Here is a 13,970-nt window from a genome sequence, read left to right as displayed (position 1 = left end):
GATTATAGTGTAGAGGTATATTCAATTGCGAGTCAAATTTTTTATTCTAGATTTTACAGACAAACATTGATGCTACCTCTAGCTTACTGCTCTATTACAGTTTGACTCTCCACTTCATCTAAAGGCCATATTTGCAGCTTAAGCAAGGATTCTCGATCTGGGAAGAAAGTCCATACGTGTTGTGTACTCACTTTCACTTTCCTAGATGACTTCTAGTAGGTAACAGTCTTTCCCTCCACCACTCTTAGCTAGTGACTTCAATACTAACGTGTTCTTACATTAATTCATAAAATATTTACTAAGCATTTCAGATGAGTCAGAGACCTTCTAGACACTGAGAAAAAAAGGAAACGACCTTTGCCTCACGCTATTTAGATTGTAACAGGACACACTAGACAAGTAAACTAACAATTAAAACAGAGTTATAAGTAATCAAATAGGGGTAATATTACAGTGCTTTGGGACTATACAGGAGAAAACAACTAACCCAAGCTTGGAAAGGACCTGAGATTATAAAGTAGAATAGTGTTCTAGGCAGAGAAAGTAGCATGTATAACCACCTGAAGTGAGAGAACATTAATTTGTTTGGGAATTAAAAATAATTCAGTAAGGGTTTGGCCCAGTGGCGCAGCGGTTAAGTGCGCATGTTCCGCTTCGACAGCCCGGGGTTCATGGGTTCGGATCCCGGGTGTGGACATGGCACTACTCGGCAAGCCATGCTATGGCAGGCGTCCCACATACAAAGTAGAGGAAGATGGGCACGGAGATTAGCTCAGGACCAGTATTCCTCAGCAAAAAGAGGAGGATTGGCAGCAGATGTTAGCTCAGGGCTAATCTTCCTCAAAAAAAAAAAAAAATTCAGTAAGACTTGGCCAATGACGATATGAGGGATAAGGAAGGTACACTTCATGAGGACACGAATCACATTTGTTTTGCTCAGCATACAAGCCCTAGATAGCAGAATGCCTGGCAAGATACAGACATAATAAACATTTGTTAAGTGAATAAATTCATTAGGTGGAAACCAGTGGAAGAGAAAGAAGTACAGTTACGGAGATATGAGTTCAGTTCTGTGAATGCCGAGTGTAAAGTACCTATGTGACACCTCAGATGATAGGTCTAGCAGAGGTTAACTGGCTCTGTGGGTCTGGAGTTGTGGGGAAAGCCAGACTACTGACAGCGATTTTACTAACCACACACAGGTAGCCTGTGGTAGAAGATCATCCAAGTAGCAGCACTGATGAGCAGCTGAGGTCTGAGGTCCAGACTACAGGAAGCTTTTTCCAAATCTAATTTAAAATATAACCATTCATCTCACATTAAACAGAGGATGCTGAGTAATCACCTATCTGGACCTAGTAAGAAAAGATCAAGGCCTAGGGAAAAACTCTGAAGAATACCAATATTCAAGGGGCAAGCAGAGAAAAAGGAAGCTGAAGAATGACCAGAAAAGAACTTGTAACACCTTGAATTGACACTTTTTTGTTCTGTCAGATTGCCAACGACCTTTAATTCCCCCTCATATCAGATATCTCTACCACTACTACCAAGACATGACCGTGCTGCTTCACAAGTTACATCTCAAACTTGATACTCCTCCCCTCTCTAGCCACCATCTCTTTATTCAGTACCATCTTTTCCAGTGAATTTAACCTACCGGTACCCCAATTAGTTCCTACTTTATTAAGTTCACTAATGCCCTCTGTAATATACTTTACTCCCTGTCCAGCATTTATTTTGTGGTCAGCTATTTTAATTCAATCCTCACCATCCAAAGGAATTTCTTTTCCCAGAGACGTTCCCATAAACCAGTGGTTCTCAACTAGGGGCATTTCAGCCCCTGGGAACACTTGGTGATGTCTGGAGACACCTTTAGTTGTCACAACTGGGGGTGGGGAGGCGGGGTGGCAGTAAGGAGCAGGAGCTGCTGGCACCTACTGGGTAGAGGTCAGGAATGCTGCTGATCCCTGCAATGCACAAGACAGCTCCCACAACAAGGAGTTATCCAGCCCAAAATGTCAACATTGCTGAGGTTGAGAAACTGCTCTAAGACAATGTTCCACTATAGTGTATGCTCTGTGCCTATGCTCTTTACTGTTTTAAAACCATAACAGGCTTTACCTCTAAGTTTCTTACCAACTTCAAGTGTACATTCCCTGCTACTTGAAACAAAAAGGACTCATTTTACTCATTCACCAGCAATGCTATACGTAACGGGGAATGAGCGGCCCTAGGATTAAGTGGCAGGATGTGCTAGGACGGAATTAAAGGCATAAAATAAAATGACAAAATTTTATGGAGTGTTTGAGTCCAATACTTATTTAGACAAATATTTGGGGACAAAGTATTTTATATTGAAAATAATGGCCATGTCTTTAAGCTATCCCACAGAAGTTCAATGAAATTTCAGGCTTTAAATAGAAGATATTCATTTTCCTTACAAATTAGACTTAATGGAGAGGAAAAATTCTAGAAGCACTGCCCTACAGATCCCAGAGGGGATGCCCAAATCTTTTATATTTTACTCAGGCCCTCAATTCCAACCAAGACATCAACTTCAACAACTGCTCCTATCCAATCTCTGCATACCTCTGCACTCTCTCTTCTTTCCCTCCTCCCTCTTAAAAACTCTCCAGAATGTAGGCTCCAGTAAGGCTGGGACTCTATCTTATTTATCTCTGAATTCAACACCTCACATCAAGTCGAGTGCCCAGCACTGAGTAGGCACAATAAATGTTTTCTGAACAATAAAAACTGACTAAGAATAAACAGCCTCTCACTAGGGGAAGAGAGACTATTAGGAGGGAGATTAATGAACACCAATTACAAATCGTTCACGATAAAATGCCAAGATGAGTAAACAAAGGGCAGAGATGGCGACAAAACACACATGCAGGTATTTTTACTTAAAAAAAGCCTTGTGGCCTTACAGCCCCTCAATGACTCCCTTTCTCATAGGTTTCCAGGGAAGCAAAAGATTCCAAAAGGACTCAGGAGAGAATCAGAAAGAGAAAAAATGGTGAATGTAGACTAATTTGAGTAGTTGAGAACTATAGAGATAATTTCTAAATATCTGAGAAGGAATCCCACATCTCACAGTTAAAGATAAAAGCAACATGTTGAAAAGTATCTGCTGTATGATGTCAAAGACAAGCTAATGTGATATGACAATTAGTTCCAATCCAAAGAACTATCACAAAGGTACACTTATGTGCCACATAACGATGTTTTGGTCAACAATGGACTGCATATACGATGGTGGTCCCATAAGACAGTACCATATAGCCTAGGTGTGTGGTAGGCTACACCAACTAGGTTTGCGTAAGTACACTCTGTGACGTTTGCACGACAATGACATCACCTAAAGACACATTTCTCAGAATGTATCCCCATCAATAACTGATGCATGACTGTACATGAAGTTCACTCGAAGTGAAAAGTCTGGTTGGTTGCTCTGTAGAAGCATCTGCTACTATTTAGGTTTTTTTCAACAGACCTGTAAGAACTTAGATATTCAAATAAGCATTATTCTCAATCCAAAATAAATGCTATAATCGAAATTCCTTTTTGGGATATGCCTTCAGAGTCAGATTCCTCACGTGTACTAAAATTGAGCTCATAGCTTTCTAATCACTTTTGTTTCTGACTCCAACTTCATTCTCTGAATCTTTAGTGCTAAGCTCGGGTTCAAATTAATTTTGGATGTCTGTGCAAGTCAACTCTTTCCTTAAAGCATGAACATTTCCCTTATTAGGTACATCCATAAGAATGTGCTGGAAGTCTGTCTAAGTAACACTGTATACTCTTAAACAGCAGCAGTTCTCAAAGTGTGGTCTAAGGATCCTACTAGTCTCCCAGACTATTTTAGGTAGTTCACAAGGTCAAAACTATTACCATACTAAAACTAAGACATTATTTGCATTTTTTTACTTTCGTTCTCTTAAAAGTGTAGAGAGGAGTTTCTCAAAGGCCATGTGTGTGATGACATCATTGCTCTGATGCTAACGGAATGTGTGCTTGTATATTCTTTTACTTCAGAAGGTTCTCAGTTTTAATTTCTATCACAATAAATATCAATAAGATATTTGAAACAAAATTTCACAAAAACAAAACCTCACAAAAACAAAACCTCTTAAATCTCAATAATTTTTAAGAGAGCAAAGGGGTCCAGAGACCAAAAGTTTGAGAATCACTGCCTTAAATAAACAGAATCTTCCAACCTATTTGGCAGACATGAAAAAGTATAGCCACAAGGTAATGGTATCAGTCTGCAATACACTGCAGTCAATCTACCATTTCAAATAATTTTCTCAAGAGTTATAATTAAAAGTCACTTGGAAAAAATGTGTAAATTATATCATGTGTTTTAAAAATGTCCTTATACTAGTCTACAAAACAGTTTCATTTTAAAATGATATGGAACACAGCTCAGTCCCTCTCCTCAGTTCTCGGGAAAAATCTGAAAATGAACTCTGTACCTCCCGCACTTTAAGAAGGCAAGTTCTTCAAGTGCAGTTAATATGTAGTTACCTTTTCTGTTAGTAAATATTGAAATATTAACTTACATCTTACTTTTAAAAATAAATACCTGGAAAGTTCCTGTGGTAAATCTTTAATCTAAGAGTTTAAAGTTAATACTATTTACACTCTTCTCATTTTAATTGTATTTCAGGAGGCAGAAACCTTACTTGGGGAAAGCAGGAATGTTGGTAGAGAACACCCCAGCACTTAATACCTACGTTACATGCCTTATACAGCTCCCAGTAAGGCAAAAACCACAGCTTGCCCTGGATCTTTCAGCCCATCAAACAGCACCCATGGCAGGGCCTCTGCGCCTGCTGCCTCCTCTGCCTTGAACACTCTTCCTCCACGTACCCACAAGGATTCCCTCACTTCATTCAGGTCTCTGCCCCAAACGTCACCTGAGAGAGAACTTGTCTTCCATCGTATCTAAAGGAGCACCTCCATCACTTTCAATCCCCTTTACCTGCTTTCCTTGTCTTCACAGCAAGTATCACTATTCAACACCTTACAGATTTGTTAACTTGTCTCCCTGACTAGAATGTAAATTCTCCGAATGCTAGGACTTTGTTTTGTTCTCTGTTACATCTTTAGTCACCTGAACAGGCCCTAGTGCACCAGCAGGACTCAACATATCTTTGTGGAAGGGAGGGTAGGAGAGGAACGCAAGCACATGAGAGTTTGGGGCAATGGGAAGAACATCACTAAGGTATAACTAGCTACGTGAATTATACTGCTATTGAGCAGCTCTCAAAGAAGATTTTTTTTTTAAGTAATTCAGAGAAAAGAAGTTTTTCTAGTTGAAGTAAGAATTATTTAAAGTTTTCAAGCGAGGACAAACTAAATTAATAAAGTAAACAGTGGAGACAAACGTAAATTTTTTTTATTCTTTAACTCCCTATTAATGGTATCAAATAATTTTTTTTTGAGGAAGATTAGCCTTGAGCTAACATCTGCTGCCAATCCTCTTTTTGCTGAGGCCCTGAGCTAATATCCGTGCCCATCTTCCTCTACTTTATATTTGGGACGCCTGCCACAGCATGGCTTGCCAAACGATGCCATGTCTGCGCCCGGGATCCAAACTGGCGAACCCCGGACCCCCAAAGCGGAACGTGTGCACTTAACCACTGCACCACCAGGCCAGCCTCAAATAATTTATTTTTAAAAGGAAAAACTAATATTAATTTACACTTCACTGCTAAAACCCTGTGTATAAAATTACCTCTTTATAAGGGGGAACAAAATACAAACAAGGAAAACATGGATGCTTCACACAGAAGTGAAGTTTATCTTTCTGAACCAAAATTATATTTGAATGGCAATCATTCTCAAACAACACGATATCTCAGTAAAGAAAATATTCTACATATAGCTTAATGTCTTCTTAACTCATCATGTCATCATAGTGAATATTGGCTATTGTACTTTATCATAATAGTGTGATATTAAGACAATTAAAAAGTTATATTTTAACACCCCCAAACTTCTATACATGTCTTAGTGTGTATGTTTCCCGTTTTTTCTCATAATTGTTCTTCTGCTATCGTACTTGTCACTCCTGGAAGATATGCTCCCCATTACTGCCCTAACCCATAACCTGACTCCTCTCCTTGCTGTGTGTTACATGTTATTCTTATTCTCTACCCTTCATCCTCTTTTTTTCTGCTCTCTGTCATCTTCTCTCTTAATTTTTGTCAACTTGGGCACCAACTGCCATTAGCTTTGGGAAATCAAGCTACTTTTACTCAGCATGTATCAGCTACAAATCTTACAACTAGTAAGCTATCCAACTCTAAAGACTACTTTAGCAACTTACCACAAAGCCTTCCATCATCTTTTCTTTACTTTCTTATCTATTGGGGAAGTAATGTTACAAAGTAGAAAGATAACAGGGGTTTGTTAGCAAGTCATCTGTATTATCTCCAAGGTCTATCAGCTACAGAACCTCAGATAAAATTACAACCTCTGAGACTCACTGTCCATATTTGTAAAATGAGATCTATCAACATCTGCCCATACCAGAGGATGAGCTCTGGGTTGGACTGCCAGACTGCAGAGACATTAGCTCTAACATTCATTAACGATATGACCTTGTGAAATGGGAATACCCGTACCTACCTTAAAGAGTTGTTGTGATAATTAAACACATATAAGGTGCTTTGCACACAGTGCCCAGCACAAGGTAAGTACTCAATAAATGTTAATCACTATTAACTACTTTACGGATTTCTACTGAAAGATCCAAACTGACTGGAAAACAAATCATGTCTAACAAATTATTTATTTATTAACTCTAGTGACTTAATCTATAATTAATCATCGTATCTTTTGACACTTTTCAGCAATTCTTTGACTGCTCAGTGACTCAGAGGTTTCTGGGTTTTTTTTTCAAACATCAGTCATAGCTGCTCTAGAGGGTTAAAACGTACCAGATGCCTATCTAGAAACTAAAAAATGACAGAGCTACTATACTAAACTTACTATCAATTAATGTCAAATTCATTCATTTTGAGAGAATCCAAAAGCTTATGATTGTAAAATAATTTTAATCCAGCTCATTTCTACTTTTTCTTAGCACTATTTTTCTAAAGGGTCAAAATGTACGACATTTCTTGTATTTTATGACCCCTCTGTCATTATGGTCATATTTGTCAAATGGGAATACGTAACTTTGTGACCTCCTAATATAGTTGTGGAGAGCAATCAGTGCTTACAAACTTTTAAGTGTTATCAAAGTATAATGTCTTAGCATAGTAGGTGGTTAGAAATTACCTCAATTACTATTATTCTGAAGAGTATTTAAAATAGCTAATTACAAATAACCTGCCTCAAGTATTCTAAATATTAAAGGCAATTTAGAACTTAATATAGAATTTTGCCTATCATAGAGGAAAGCTTTTTTTTCCCCTACTGATCACAAGTCATATCCAGTTTATTGCCATCCTTTAAGATTTTTTTTACTAATTTTTTTTCAGGATACTAAGGAAATATACCAAGATGTTAATGATTACAATAATTATACACCCAAACACACACTTTTTCTCTCCTCCAAATGATCATTTTCCACACTTACCTTGCCACTAATGATTTCTTCTACTCGCTCTTGGGGCGTCTGTCCAGCTTTCTGTCTGACCAAAACGTACACTGAATTCACCTTAGGACAAGACCTCAGCAGCTTTTCCAAAAGCACCTTCCCCAGGAAGCCAGTGGCTCCAGTGAGGAGGACGTTCTTGCCTTCATAGTATTCGGGGATTGAAACCATCCTGATCCTAGGGAAACAGAGCAAACAAGCACTAGTTCAAAGACGTACTTTCATCCTTGTATACTAAAAATCTCTTGGTATTCAAATAAGTATTTTAAAGGACAGGCAAAAATCCAAGTTGAATGTTAACAAAAGGGACTTCAACATTGGGTTCACTGTAGAAAGGTAGAAAGAACAACGAATTAAAGCTATGGCTTCTCATACCTGTGTTCTCCCGCTGGATCACCTCTGACAACTCACTCCCCTTCTCTGGGCCTGGGTTTCTTTAGTACAGTTTACACTAAATGACCTCTAAAAATTCCTTCCAGCAATAAGAACCCAAATCTTCATTTAAACCTCTGTTAAACCCTAAACACAAATGAATAGTGTTTCTCTGTCTCCAAAAAGATTTATAACACCAAATAGAGGCCAGCAGCAAGACTGAATTGCCTAGGTTGTATAACATGGCAAGGTGTCATATTCATGTATCATCGCCAGTTGAAACAAGAAGAGGTAACACCAAGTCCTTTCTCCCGCATGTCTGTAGTGACAATATATCCAAAAAGTGCTTAAATTAAATTTCTCTTTTAAAAAAGCCATAATAAGATATATATGGGCTGACTTCTCCTCCTACCCAAATTCCACTGAAAAAGCAGAAAAGATAGTATACTAAGAGAAGGAACAAACAAAAGAACCATGATGAATGGAAAAAAACAAGACACAAAAGGAATCATGCAGTGTCATTATTCAAAGCTCAAACACACTCAAAACAACGCTCTTTAATGTTTGGAAATGTATATACACAATAATATTAATAGATGCATGAGAGGGAGTGCAATACAATCAGAGAATAAGAAGCTTCAATTATATTTATGTTTTATTTAAGCTGGGGAGTAGATACATGTGTCTTATGTGCAAATTTTTCATAATTATAAAAAAAATCAACAATTTGAAAATAAGAAATAGACCCACTAACAAGCAAAAATGAAGTAAAGAATTTCTAGAAGAACCAGATGAGACTAAATTGATAGAGAAGCCGTAGCAGAAGAAATAACAACTCAAGCAACAAGTATAGGAAAGGACTATAAGGAGACAAGAGCTGTCCCAACCCCCTAAATAGAAAACACCAAACTCAGGATCAAGAAGCTGCATTAAAGCATAGGGAAATCAAGGTTATTAAAGATTTGCTCACAGAACAACAGAGCTAGTCATGACAGTCTTACTTCCTGTATAAACTTTGGCTCCCAAGCTGAGTATCTAGATCTGCCGAAAAGAGCATTCAGCATGGGTGCTAGGGACAAAAGAGAAGTAGGGCTGAGACTGAGGTTGTACCAAACATCCACAAATCGAGGTGGAGGAGGTGGGGGAGAGAGGAAACAAAAACAACCCAAAGAAAAACGTTGGGGCCAGCCCGTGGTCAGTGGTTAAGTTTGCGCGTTCCACTTCAGCGGCCCAGGGTTTCACCGGTTTGGATCCTGGGCATGACATGGCACTGCTCATCAAGCCATGCTGAGGCGGCATCCCACATGCCACAACTAGAAGGACTCACAACTAAAAATATACAACTATGTACCAGGGGGCTTTGGGGAGAAAAAGGAAAAGGTTTAATAAGACTATTTCAAGATTTCAATGACCAAAAAGTCTAATTAAAACTATAGAGCATTAAACTTAAAACATTAATAACCTCATAGGGGAGAAATGAAGAATAGTTCTGTATGAATACACCTAACACATCTTGTAGGTATTAATGACAATTACATACCAAATATATGTTAAACACAGTGTCCTTAGAACACAACCCAGAACAAATTATCTAATTCTCTGAGTTTCATTTTCTTCATATGTAAAAGTTTCATCTGCATTTTATTTTATTTTTTTCTGCTTTTTCCTCCCAAATCCCCTCAGTAACAGTTGTATATCTTACTTGTGGGTCCTTCTAGTTGTGACATGTGCGATGCCACCTCAACATGGCCTAACGAGTGGTGCCATGTCTGTGCAGGATCCAAACTGGCGATACCCTGGGCTGCCGAAGCAGAGCGCAGGAACTTAACCACTGGGCTGGGCCCCATCACATGTAAAAATTTACTCAACAAATTAAGCATCTATATATAACGATATACACCTGAAATTCATATAATGTTATAAGGCAATGTTACCTCAATAAAAAATAAAGAAACTAGGGATAATATTAATAAATTAAAAAAAAAAACAAACCAGCATCAACTAAATACCAGGCACCAAAAAGTTTTCCTTGGGTATATATATGCATTTAAGACAGAAAAAGATACTAAGCAGTTTTCCCTCTAATAATTGAGGATTTTTTTTCTTTTTTTTAATTGAGTTAATGATAGGTTACAATCTTGTGAAATTTCAGTTGTACGTTAACATTTGTCAGTCATGTTGTAGGTGCACCACTTCACCCTTTGTGCCCACCCCCCACCCCACCTTTCCCCTGGTAGCCACTAATCTGTTCTCTTTGCCCACATTTTTAAATTCCTCATATGAGTGGAGTCATACAGAGATTAGCCTTCTCTAACTGGCTTATTTCACTTAACATAATTCCCTCAAGCTCCATCCAGGTTATTGCAAATGGAATGATTTTGTTCTGTTTTGCAGCTGAGTAGTAGTCCACTGTATATATATACCACATCTTCTTTATCCATTCGTCTGTTGCTGGGCACTTAGGTTGCTTCCATGTCTTGGCTATTGTAAATAATGCTGCAATGAACATTGGGGTGCATAGGACTTTTGGAATTGCTGACTTGAAGCTCTTTGGATAGATACCCAGCAGTGGAATGGCTGGATCGTACGGTAGTTCTATTTTTAATTTTTTGAGGAATCTCCATACTGTTTTCCATAGTGGCTACACCACTTTGCACTCCCAACAGCAGTGTATCAGGGTTCCTTTTTCTCCACAACCTTTCCAACATTTGCTGCTATTAGTTTTAGATATTTTTGTCATTCTAATGGGGGTAAGGTGATATCTTAGTGTAGTTTTGATTTGCATTTCCCTGATGATCAGCGACGATGAGCATCTTTTGATCTGCCTATTGGCCATCCGTATATTTTCTTTGGAGAAAAATGTCTGTTCATGTCTCCAGCCCATTTTTTGATCAGGTTGTTTGATTTTTTGCTGTTGAGTTGTGAGAGTTCTTTATATATTATGGATATTAAGCCTTTGTCGGATATATGACTTGCAAATATTTTTTCCCAGTTAGTGGGTTGTTTTTTTGTTTCAATCCTGTTTTCATTTGCCTTGAAGAAGCTCTTTAGTCTGATGAAGTCCCATTTGTTTCTTCTTTCTATTGTTTCCCTTCTCTGAGAAGACATGGTGTCTGAAAAGATCCTTTTAATACCAATGTCAAAGAGTGTACTGCCTAGGTTTTCTTCTAGAAGCCTTATGGTTTCAGATCTCACCTTTAGGTCTTTGATCCATTTTGAGTTTATTTTGGTGAATGGTGAGAAAGAATGGTCAATTTTCATTCTTTCACGTATGGCTTTCCAGTTTTCCCAGCACCACTTGTTGAAAAGAGTTCTTTTCTCCATTGTATGCTCTCAGCTCCTTTGTCGAAGATAAGCTGTCCATAGATGTGTGGTTTTATTTCTGGGCTTTCAATTCTGTTCCATTATCTGTGCACCTGTTTTTGTACCAGTACCATGCTGTTTTGATTATGGTAGCTTTGTAGTATGTTTTGAAGTCAGGGATTGTGATGCCTCCCATTTTGTTCTTTTTTCTCAGGATTGCTTTAGCAATTCGGGGTCTTTTGTTGCCCCATATAAATTTTAGGATTCTTTGTTCTAATTCTGTAAAGAATGTCATTAGGATTCTGATTGGGATAGCATTGAATCTGTAGATTGCTTTAGGTAGAATGGACATTTTAACAATGTTTATGCTTCCAATCCATGTACATAGAATGTCTTTCCATCTCCTTATGTCGTCATCCAATTCTCTCAAAAAGGCCTTGTAATTTTCATTATATAGGTCCTTCACTTCCCTAGTTAAATTTATCCCGAGGTATTTTATTCTTTTTGTTGCGATTGTGAATGGTATTGTGTTCTTGAGTTCTTTTTCTGTTAGTTCGTTATTAGAATATAGAAATGCTACTGATTTATACAAATTGATTTTATACCCTGCAACTTTGCTGTAGCTGTTGATTACTTCTAAGAGTTTCCCAATGGATTCTTTGGGGTTTTCTATATATAAGATCATGTCGTCTGCAAACAGCAAGAGTTTCACTTCTTCCCTCCCTATTTGGATTCCATTTTCTTGCCTGATTGCTCTGGCCAGGACCTCCAGTACCATGTTGAATAAGAGTGGTGAGAGAGGGCATCCTTGTCTCAGTCCTGTTTTCAGGGAGATGGCGCTCAGTTTTTGCCCATTGAGTATGATGCTGGCTGTGGGTTTGTCATATATGCCCTTTATTATGTTGAGTTAGTTCCCTTCTATGCCCATTTTGTTCAGTTTTAATCATAAATGGCTGTTGGATCTTGTCAAATGCTTTCTCTGCATCTATTGAGATGATCATGTGGTTTTTTCCTCAGTTTGTTGATGTGGTGTATCACGTTGATTTATTTGCGGATGTTGAACCATCCCTGTGTCCCTGGTATGAATTCCACCTGATCATGATGTATGATCCTTTTGATGAATTGGTGAATTCTTGTTGCCAAAATTTTGTTTAGAATTTTTGCATCTATGTTCATCAGCAACATTACCCTGTTGTTCTCTTTTTTCGTGGTGTCCTTGTCAGGCTTTGGTATCAGCATGATGTTGGCCTCATAGAATGTGTTAGAAGTGTTCCATCCTCCCTAATTTTTTGGAATAGCTTGAAAAGGATAGGTACTAAATACTGTCTGAACGTTTGGTAGAATTCCCCAGGGAAGCCATCTGGTCCTGGGGTTTTATTCTTTGGGATGTTTTTGATTGCTATTTCAATCTCTTTCCTTGTGACTGGTCTGTTCAAATTGTCTGCTTCTTCTTGAGTGAGCTTTGGGAGATTGTAGGAGTCCAAGAATTTATCCATTTCCTCTAGGTTATCCATTCTGTTAGCATAGAGTTTTTCATAGAATTCTCTTATAACCCGTTATATTTCTGCAGAGTCTGTTGTTATTTCTCCTCTTTCATTTCTGATTTTGTTTATTTAGGCTTTCTCTCTTTTTTTCTTTGTAAGTCTGGCTAGGGGTTTGTCAATTTTATTTATCTTCTCAAAGAACCAGCTCTTTGTTTCATTGATCCTTTCTACTGCCTTTTTCATTTCAATAGTATTTATTTCTGCTCTGATTTTTATTATTTCTCTCCTTCTGCTGACTTTGGGCTTTGTTTGTTATTCTTTCTCTAGTTTAGTTAGGTGTAATTTAAGACTGCTTATTTGGGATTTTTCTTGTTTGTTAAGATGTGCCTGTATTGCGATGAATTTTCCTCTTAATACAGCTTTTGCTGTATCCCATATGAGTTGGTATGGCATGTTATCATTTCATTTGTTTCCAGGTATTTTTTGATTTCTTCTTTAATTTCTTCAATGATTCATTGCTTGTTCAGTAGTGTATTATTTAGTCTCCAAATCTTTGTGCCTTTCTCAGCTTTTTTCTTGTAATTAATTTCTATCCTTACAGCATTATGATCGGAGAAGATGCTTGTTATTATTTCAATTTTTTAAATTTGTAGAGGCCTGCCTTGTTTCCCAACATATGGCCTATCCTTGAGAGTGTTTCATGTGCACTTGAGAAGAATGTGTATTCTGCGGTTTTAGGATGAAGTGATCTAGATATGTCTGTTAAGTCCAATTGTTTTAGTTTTTCATTTAGCTCCACTATTTCCTTGTTGATGATCTGTCCATTGATGTGAGTGGGGTGTTGAGGTCCCCTACTATTATTGTGTTGTTTTTAATATCTTCCTTTAAGTCTGTTAATAGTTGCTTTATGAACCTTGGTGCCCCTATGTTGGGTGCATAAATATTTATAAGCGTTATTTCTTCTTGATGTAGTGTCCCTTTGATCATTATATATTGTCCCTCTGTGTCTCTCTGTAGCTGTCTTATTTTGAAATCCGCTTTGTCTGATATAAGAATTGCAGCACCTGCTTTTTTTTGCTTGCTATTAGCTTGAAGTATTGTTCTCCACCCCTTCACTCTGAGCCTGTGTTTGTCCTTGGAGCTGAGGTGTGTTTCCTGGAGGCAACAAATTGTTGGATCTTGTTCTTTAATCCATTTTG

At 37.9% G+C, this 13,970-nt stretch overlaps 1 protein-coding gene across 4 annotated transcripts in view; it reads right to left on the bottom strand.

The window, feature by feature from the left end:
• The window catches only part of FAR1 (fatty acyl-CoA reductase 1), a 76,342-nt gene that overhangs the window by 33,164 nt on the left and 29,208 nt on the right, over positions 1-13,970 (bottom strand). For all 4 annotated transcript variants that reach the window (XM_014844125.3, XM_014844127.3, XM_014844129.3 and 1 more), the window contains one exon: positions 7,595-7,790. In XM_014844125.3, the coding sequence (XP_014699611.1) occupies positions 7,595-7,783 (189 nt within the window). In that variant the 5' untranslated portion in view covers positions 7,784-7,790. The remainder of the gene's footprint in view (positions 1-7,594; positions 7,791-13,970) is intronic.

This window comes from Equus asinus, chromosome 20 (assembly GCF_041296235.1).
Source record: "Equus asinus isolate D_3611 breed Donkey chromosome 20, EquAss-T2T_v2, whole genome shotgun sequence".
In the NCBI taxonomy this organism is placed as follows: Eukaryota; Metazoa; Chordata; class Mammalia; order Perissodactyla; family Equidae; genus Equus; species Equus asinus.
The sequence above is the reverse complement of the archived record's forward strand: the minus strand, read 5'-3'. Positions and strand labels throughout refer to the sequence as shown.